General features: G+C 44.3%; 1 protein-coding gene across 3 annotated transcripts in view; it reads right to left on the reverse strand.

The window, feature by feature from the left end:
* The window catches only part of Xpo5 (exportin 5), a 41,352-nt gene that overhangs the window by 13,045 nt on the left and 18,813 nt on the right, over positions 1-9,494 (reverse strand). For all 3 annotated transcript variants that reach the window (XM_005389780.1, XM_013516820.1, XM_013516821.1), the window contains exons 15-20: positions 7,086-7,241; positions 3,806-3,847; positions 3,329-3,418; positions 2,427-2,626; positions 1,120-1,219; positions 181-362 (exon numbers count right to left, since the gene is read on the reverse strand). In XM_005389780.1, coding sequence (XP_005389837.1) covers positions 181-362; positions 1,120-1,219; positions 2,427-2,626; positions 3,329-3,418; positions 3,806-3,847; positions 7,086-7,241 — 770 coding nt within the window. The remainder of the gene's footprint in view (positions 1-180; positions 363-1,119; positions 1,220-2,426; positions 2,627-3,328; positions 3,419-3,805; positions 3,848-7,085; positions 7,242-9,494) is intronic.

Below are 9,494 nucleotides of genomic sequence, written 5' to 3' on the forward strand. Positions count from 1 at the left end.
TAAGTCTTTCCCAAGTGTGAGCTATAATTTTTAAAAAGAAGACAAACCCCTTCTGGAAAGAATTATGACCTGCTCCCTCATTACCACTGTCATGATACGTCACATTATCAGATTAAAATTCTGGAAAGTCTTACTATAAAAAGGAAAAAGCAACAGAGAGAAACTACTATTCTGACTGACCTTATAAGGGCAAGCAAATTGTCCAGCAGTTTCAGAACCTGTTCTGTGCAGGGGTTCCGGAAGATGGGGTTCCCACTGGGCGTATAGCCAACCATGAAGCCCCCAGCTTTGGCCTCCTCGAGGTCACTAGGCCAGCAAGTTCGCTTCACGATGCCCAGGATGCTGTACACACAAAAGCTTATCTACAGGGAAGCAAGAAAGCAGATAAACAGAAGAGGAAGAAAACACAAAAGCACTGTTACATACATTCACTGGTGCAGCCACAGTGACAGGCCAGAGGAAAGGAAAGAGAGCCTTGTACTCCATGCGACCCCCACCCATTCCTCTAAGGCCAAGCCCAAGAGCAGTGGCTTCACGGCCACTTTCAGAACCAGGGTGGGCTTCCCTGTGACTGGGAAGACTGGCCTATCTTTCCAGGGCTTGCTGACCTTGCTGGCAGGGCTGAGGCATGGGCCAGCACAAAGTACCCAGGCCTGCCACCGTTCCCCACAGCCTGGAGCGTGGCAGCTTTTCCCGTCAGCCTTCCTCAGGGTCTCCAAGTTAACTAAAGGGACTGGGGCCATGACAGGGCAATGAACGACACCTGTCTGAAGATCAAAGCACTGCTGACGCCTCAGGTCTCAGGCCAGGCCACCAGTCAGGACTTTCCAAGGCACAGAGTGACCACAGGGAAGACTCAGACCTGCTTCCTCTTTACCCCTTCAGAGCTACTTAGACATCCTTAAAGCCAAAAGAGCGACTCCACAGGAGAGAGCACGTGCTCTGGGGTGGGAACTACCAGAAGTCAGAACTAAAGACGAGAGGAAAGGAGAAGCTCAGGAAGTAGAGACTCCCAGGCTTCTCACCAGTGTAGACAAAACTCATCTATGAGAAACTTGACAAACGGCTGACATCTTACTCCTGCCTGCAGCCCGCACAACTGCCAACCCACAGTCTTACTCGAGCGCGGTTGAAACCACAGGGGTCCTCCACGTCAGGGTCAGAGCTTTGCACGTCTGCACCCACATAGGCAAGGAAAGCGTCCACATCTGACAGCACTCTGTGGGGTGGTGGGGAAAGCGTGTTTAGATCCTGATTTAAAAGAAGGACAACTTCTTCCAGGGGAGCTAAGCAGCTGATTATTTAGCCCCAATGTACAGTTTAATCCTATTGTTTAAGAGCTGTCACTTGAAGGTTTAAACTTCCTACTCCCAAATATTCTTAGCAACACTTTAAGAATCCCCCCACCTCCCATCACAACTGGGTGTGGGGGCGCACACCTATAATCCCAGCACGTGGAAGGCTGAGGCAGGTGGATCGTTATGAGCTTGAGGCCCGCCTGGACTACAAAGTGAGTTCAAGGACAGCCTGAACTGCATAGTGAAACTGTCTCAAAAGGGCAAAAAAAAAAAAAACCCAAAAAAAAACCCCCAGTATTTTTTGGGTACCGGGAATCAAACTCAGGACCTTGCACTTGCCAAGCAGGCACTGTGCCTCTGAGCTATATCCCAGGCCCCAAGAGTTTAATTTTTGAGCCAGGCAAGGTGGAACACGCCTGTAATAGCAGCTCTCAGAAGGTTGAGGCAGACGGATTACTGCAAGTTCCAGGCCAGCCTGGGCTATAGAGTGAATTCAAAGCCTGAATTTCACAGTGAAACCCTGTCTCAAAAAGACAAAAAAAGAAAAAATTTATTTTTTTGGTAGTACTGGGGATTGAACCCAAAAACTTTGAACCAAGCTACATCCACAGCCTTGTCCTGCCCCACTTTTTGAATTTTGAGACAGGGTCTCTCTAACTAAACTGCCCATGCTGGGCTCAAACTTGCGATCCTCCTGCCTTAGTCCCCCAAAGTGCTCAGATTACAGGCACATAAAGTGCCTCCATGCCCAGCCTGACAGTACACAAACTTCAGAAGGTAAAGAGGAAAACTGTTTCTGCCCTATAGTATCTCTACTTTGCCCAGCCATTGCAGGCCATTCTATTCTCCCCAAAGGTGCACCTGCCGCAAGGCCCCTGCAGCTGAGCTCTGCACCCCACAGCCATGCTTTCCTCCCCTCTCCGCCTCTGCCACACCTCTGTAAGCAAGGTGGCATTTCCAGAGACTGGATTACATACTACAAAAATGATCCCTGAAAGTATAGCCTTAGAGACTAGATTACAAAAGGCCACTCTCAGAGGGCTCTGACATCACTGATAATGCCCTGGCCCCACCGCCACCCAGCTCCAGACACAGAACGCAAGCTCAGTGTGGGAGTGCTGGGGCCACCTGTGCATATCCTCAGAAAGCCAGATGCTGGCCACTGGCGCCATCAGCTCCTCCAGGAACAGCTTCTGACGCTCGTAGTTCTTGAAGTGGTTGCTGATGAGCACTAGCGCCTCCATGAGGGCACACTTCTCCATCTGCGTGAGCAGCAGCTCGTTGGAGAAGAGCTGCTTCACGTGGTTGTACAGCGTGTCAAAACTGGGCTGTAGAGCAGAGAGAAAAGCCAGTGTCAGTGATGTCCTGCTCTCCATGCAGACGCTGGTACCGCAGGGGAGAAAGGAAGAGAAGCAAGGCAGCCCCAAGGAGGGTGAGGCCTATGAGGCTATCATTTAGTTACTGTGTCCTAATGCTCTCCTTTTGCCTGAGCAGCAAGGCAGTTAAGCAGAAGACGGCTCCTGCCTGAGTGTTTGGATTACTGGGCTTTCCTACAGCACAACTGGGAAACAACTGCTATTTTCTCCATCGGCTTTGCAGTATCTTCACGGGCAGCCATAAGTTTGTTACCTACACAGGGACACAACTGCTGTGTATCAGAAAAGTGATTTGTTATTAATCTGTTATCTGGACTACTGCTGGATTTCTTACAGCTCCCCCAGGGTTGGAATTTTCATCTGGCTTCTCTCAAGGCTCTGTATATCATTCAACAATAGATTACAGGCATCCCATGGCCAAGAGCTGTCATACATTTCTAATGGGAAACTCAGCCCTCCACACGGACAAAACACATGCATTCCGAGGGAATAAATCTGAATATTAACTGCTCCAAGAGGATGAGCATACCAACTCAAGGAGCCTCATTCTACGCAAAGCTACAGTTCCCAGTTCCTTTCTGGGAGTGTTTGAAAACTGCGTTACACAGAAGTGTAACCAAGCTCAGCAGGCGACGCGGCAGGGTTGGTGCTCACCAGCACAAGCTCAGGGTAGTCACGGCACATCTTGATGATGGACGAGCACGCGTGCCTCCTCACATTCCTCACCGCTCGTGTGCGAGGAGCCTAGCAGAGACATTGCACAACCTTGGGGTCACTACTGAGACAAGTTACTAATGGTAGAGAAAGTCACAAGTCACAGGCAAATTCACAATGGCTTTTCTCTTTGGAGCAAAACACCCTGTGACAACCTCCTGCTTCTCCTAACCCATCCCACTACATATCAATCTAGACAAAGTATTAGGTATCCACATTTTTTTTTTTTTTTTGGTCTTTTTTGAGGCAGGGTCTTACTATGCAGCTCAGGCTGGTCTTGATCTCACAACTATCCTCCTGCCTCAGCCTCCTGAGTGCTGGCCCACAGGCATGCGCCACCACGCCCAGCTCATAGGCATCTACATTTTTGCTTCTAAGAATTTAGAATGTGCTAGTTTAATTAATTTCTTTTTTTACCTTATTTTCATCAATACTTTCAAAAGTGACAGATGAGAATAGCTAAGGAGAGAGAGAGAAAAGGTTATTCGTATATATTATTTGTTTATTTGTATATTTTTAAACAGTAGTTATCATGAAATTTCCAACAAAACCCTGGAAATGTGTTTTCAATAACAATCTGTAACAAAAAACTTCCTCCTAGTGTTACAAGCCTTCAGGTGTTTGTTTTCTCAGCTACTTCTGTAAGAGGCTTGAGATTTGCAATTTTACCATCAAAACATTTTACAGAGTAAAAAATTATGTAGTCCCAGAACAATTCATGCTGTTGTTCAAACAACTACGAAAACACTCTCTTCTACTGTTTATCAAGAGTTTGAGTAATCTACCTCCCCCAGTCATTTTACAACTTCCCTTAACTGGATGCAGAATGACTGCTACACTAGCCACTGTGCCAGAATTAAATGCAGGTAAGAGCCCAATAAAACCCACTGAGCACACCCAACTCTTAGAGAATTCCCATTCCAAAGCATACGTCCACTCTTCTGAAGTTCTGCTGGCCTAGAACCCAACACTTTTTTTTTCCTTTTAGCTTCTTTGGGGCTTCTCATCTTTGCCACTCTCCCTCCAATGACAACGATCCCCCAGGGTCTCTGCTAGACACACATATCCCCTAACTCTACACACATATTCTTTCTTAGACTTCACTTCTAGTCTTAAAACTTCTGTGGTGACAATGCCCTAATTTTTAAAAAAATTATTATTCTATTAGTACATGCTTCCATTCCTTGTGTGGAGCTGGTACACGTACACAACACACCTTAATTCCTTTTTTTCATCTCCTGTCCCTGCTTTCCCTGTATCTCTTGGTCCCGTTCCCCCTTGAGAAAGATCTATTCTCTACTTCCTATTATCTTTTATTTTGCTCTCTATAATTTGGCTTTCTCATATAAGAGATGCAATGTAATATTTAAAGTTGTGTCTGATTTATTTCACTTAACATTAGTCTCAACGTGCATCCATCTTCCTACACAGGACTCGTTTTTATCTTTCTTCATGGCAGAGTAGTATTCCATTGTGTATAAAGACCACAATTTCTTTATCTATTTATTTTTTATTTTTATTTTTTATTTTTTATTTATCTGTTGATAGACAGGTTAATTCCAAAATTCAGCTGTTACAAACTGCGCTGTTTTGATACATGGGTCTACACATACCACTGTAATATGATGCTGAAAATCTTTTCATGTTTTTATTGACCATTTCTAGTTCCTTTTTTTTTTAAGAGAACGTCTCCTGGTTCTTAATGATTATTGCTCCATTAATCCTCTTAAGAAAAGGAAGTTTTTGTTTTGTTTTTCCTTTGGCTTTTTGAGACAGGGTTTCACTATGCAGTTCAGGCTGGCCTTGAGCTTGCAGTGATCCTTCTGCCTCAGCCTCCAGTATACTAGGATTACTACTCCTGGCTGTACCTCTTTTTCTGACGAGTATCTATGCATTTCAGCTGCTCATTTTTTGACTGGGACTTTTATTCTTTGCTGGGGGACCTAATTTTTTTTTTTCTTTTTGAGACAGGGTCTCGCTATGCAGTTCTGGCTGGCCTTGAACTCACTTTGTAGCCCAGGCTGGTCTTGAACTCGCAATGATCCACCTGCCTCAGCCTCCTGAGTGCTGGGATTACAGGCATGCGCCACTATGCCCGGCTGGGGGATCTAATTTTTAAAAATTCTTTATAAAGTCTAGATTTTAGCCCTCTATCCTAGCAATAGTGGGCAAAAATTTCTTCTCACACTATAGGTTGTCTTTTCACTCTGTTGGCTGTTTCTTTTGCTAGGAAGAGGCTTTTTAATTTGTTATGAACCCACTTGTTGATTCTTGATACTATTTCCTGCGCAACTGGGCTCTGTTCAGAGAGTCTTAGCCTGCACTAGGACTAAGAATTTACCTATTTTATCTTCCCACAGGTTGTTTCTGTTTTAGTATTTAATTCTTTAATTCATTTTGATTTTAGCTTAGTACATGGTGAGAGACACAGGTCTGGACTCAATCTCCTCCATGTGGACAGCCAGTTTTCCCAACACCACGTATTAAAAAGCTGTCTTTCTTCCATGGTATATTTTTGGCCCCTTTTCCAAGATCAAAAAGTTGAATGTTCTTGGGGTTGTTTCTGCATCTTCTAGTTTGTTCCACGGATCCTCACGTCTGTTTTTGTGCCAGCACCATGCTGTTTATTTTTTATTTTTACCATGCTGCTTTTCAATCACTGTAGCTTTGTTGTTGTTTTTTTTTTTTTTTGGTTTTTCTCCGGTACCAGGAACCGAACTCACGACCTTGCGCTTGCCAGGCAGGCGCTTTGCCGCTGAGCTAAATCCCCAGCCCCACTGTAGCTTTGTAATATAATTTGAAGTCCAATGCTTTGCTCTTGCTCCCCAGGACCACTTTTGCTATTCCGGCTCTATTCTGGTTCCACATGAATTCTAAGATGCCTTTCTCCAGTTCTGTGAAGAATATTATTGGTATTTTGATTGGCATTGTGTTACATCTGCATATCACTGTTGGAAATATGGACAATCCTAAACTGTATCTCACCATTTTCTAGAGTCCAGACCAGTGGCAGAGAACTGCTGGCAAGTGTGCTGCAGCAGGTGGTTATCGATGAAAGCTCTGAAAGGTCTGCCATTATTGCTCTAGTCTTCGTTGTTTTTTCTTTTTTTGAGACCGGGTCTGTTATGTAGTTCAGGCTGGCCTTGAACTCACAGCGATCCCCCTGCTTCAGCCTCTGATGAGTGCTGGGATTACAGGCATGCGTCATCACGCCCAGCTCTGGTCTAGATTCTCAAACTCAAATAACCAATCTGTGTGAGTTCTCTCCACCTAGATGTTTTTCATGTCCTTCAAATACCTCCTGTTCTTATTCTTGCTCTCTGCCCTGATCCAGTATTCTCACTCAGGCAGGGGCTCTGCTGCCCACTAGTCTAAAACAGGAAACCTGAGACCTGTCCATACTTTTCCTTCCTCTCCTGATCCCCGATCCCAACAACGAGATTCCCTCCTGCAGCTCCTCTTTTCCTCTTCCCGCTATGTAAGTTTCTTAACTGCAAGAGTGCACAGGTAAAGCATCTGTTTATACGCCTCTCTTCCCACAGTGCTCCTGGGAGGTAATGCTCTGCATGGTGCTGGAGCCACCGTGAGTACTGGGAAACAGGGTACATGAAGGGTACACTATTTATTAGTTTGCCTCACCCACTTTCAGAAAGTTACCACAAACAAATAGCTTGAGAATGTCGGAGGTGGGCTTTACCTTAGAGAAGACCTGGGGCAGGAACTCTGGCCTGTAGGTAACAAAGGAGAAGAGCGCTGAGATATTAGTGAGGACACAGGACAGGATGAGGGGGTCCTTGGTGTCAAAGCTCAGGACCATCTGCAATAGCTCTATGCCGTCGTTGACGGGGATTGCCTACAAAACAGACATGGAAAAAAGGAGGCTGACAGGGTGGCCCCCTCAGCATGGTTACCACATATGATCTTATACATCGCTTTTTAAACCTTAAAATTCTAAGCATAGCCTGTGTTACTGAAAGTGGTCATGAATGATGCCGGACTGTGCCATACTAGGGATATACCATTTCCTATAACTATAAATAAGAATGTTTCCAGTTCTCCAATTTGTTTAAACCTTCAGTTATTGAGACTTCTGGGATTGGCTCATACTGATGGGTCAAAAGGCATGACTATTTCCATGTCATTCTTCTTTACAGACTCTATCAATAGATTCTTTTATTATTCCCTCAAACCTTGACTTACCAGGCAAACTAAAGTTTGAATATATTTTCAGATGCTAGCTATCGTTAGCTTTTCTTTTATGCATTATATGACTGTCTTTTGTGTATTTTTCTACTGGGTTCTAGTGTTTTTCTTTCTCTTTTTCTTCTCTGAGACAGGGTCTTGCTATGCAGTTTAGGCTCCCTTGAGCTCATTTTGTAACCCAGGCTGGTCTCCAACTCGCAACAATCCTCCTGCCTCAGCCTCCCGAGTTCTGGGATTACAGGTGTGCACCACCATGCCTGGCTTCTTACCAATGCACAGAATAATTTTATTGTGAAAACTCCAGACATATAAAAAGGTATCAACAAGACTCTGTTTAGCCTCATGTGCCCGCTTTCATGACTATAACATTATGGATACAGGAAGGAGGGAGGGAGTAGAGAATTGAAGTTTGCTACGCACAATTTTCTTTTCTGGAAAGAAAAGAAGAAAAAAAGAAAAGGCTGGAAGTGGCCTCTCCTGGTGGCTTGTGTTTACAATGTCATGGAGTTTACAATTAGATAGTACTTTTGCCACAGATGTGCACATTCCTATCTACATAGTGTTGTGGAATTAGGTATTTTGGATTCACATTATGTTTCAGTGAGAGTCATCCTTAGTCCGAGTGGAGCTCTAATTCATTGGTACTGCTCTATCACACATTAGGTACAATCTATTAACCGGTTCCTCAACTGGTTGCTGTTGGTTTTTCTCCTCTTGGTTTAATACAAGAGCCTTTTATGAATACTGGGTATCTCTGTACACATACAAGGTTTCTTTACATCATAGACCTAAAAGTGAAATTGGCATATGAATCTTCAAGTAGGCATCACCAAATTGTTTGACAAAGTTGTGGGATCAATCATATTCTATAGGCCATGTTTCAGAGATACATGCTTTTATATAAGGATATCAATCTTGGGCTGGGGATATAGCTCAGTGGCATAGCGCCTGCCTGGCAAGCCCAAGGTTCTGAGTTTGATTCCTGGTACCAAAAAAAAAAAGAAAAAAAAGGATATCAATCTCGTATTTATTGCAAATGTTTCAAGTCTGCCTTTTAAAAGTTTTATGTGTTTAAAAGCATACGTAGGCTGGGGAGATAGCTCAGTGGCACAACACTTGCCTGGCAAATGTAAGGTCCTGAGTTCCATTTCCGGTACAAATAAAAAAAGACATATGAAGTTAAGCTATTAACTTTTTAGTGATTACTTTCTTCCCTATCCCCTCTTTGCCCAAATAGTTATTTATTAAATAATTCAATCCTCCTTGATTCTTTGGGCTGCCTATATGTACTCCAGCTTGTTTCTGTGTTATTTTGTCTCAACAAACTGTGCCTACTGCCAGTACCATACTGCCTTGAAATACTGTGTCTGCGATATAGCTCAATAGTAGGGTGCTTGTCTAGTGTCTTGGGTTCTAAGGTTCAATCTCCTGCATATGCTTAAGGGGAGACGGTAAATTATTGGACGCTCTGTTTTACTATCTGGGCAGGCAAATTGATCCTCATCTTCAAAATGTGTCATTTTTTCCCTCTGTGGTCATTTCCTACATTGACCTACTGCTAAAACAAAGCTCTACGCACTGCTATCAGAAGTTATTAGACTTGGGCATGGTAGTAGACGCTTATAATACCAGCACTCAGGAGGCTGAAGCAGGACTACAATGAGTTTGAGGTCAGCCTGGACTGCATAGTGAGTTCAAGGCCAGGCTGAACTACATAGTGAGACCCTGTCTCAAAAAACAAAACAGCTGGGCATGGTGGTACATGCCTGTAATCCCAGCACTCGGAAGGCTGAGGCAGGAGTATTGTTAAGAGTTCGAAGGGGCTGGGGATTTAGCTCAAAGGGGCTGGGGATTTAGCTCAGTGGCAAAAGCGCCTGCCTGGCAAGCGCAAGGTCATGAGTTC

This window comes from Chinchilla lanigera, unplaced genomic scaffold (genome assembly GCF_000276665.1).
Source record: "Chinchilla lanigera isolate Chin_1 unplaced genomic scaffold, ChiLan1.0 scaffold00036, whole genome shotgun sequence".
NCBI classification, from domain to species: domain Eukaryota; kingdom Metazoa; phylum Chordata; class Mammalia; order Rodentia; family Chinchillidae; genus Chinchilla; species Chinchilla lanigera.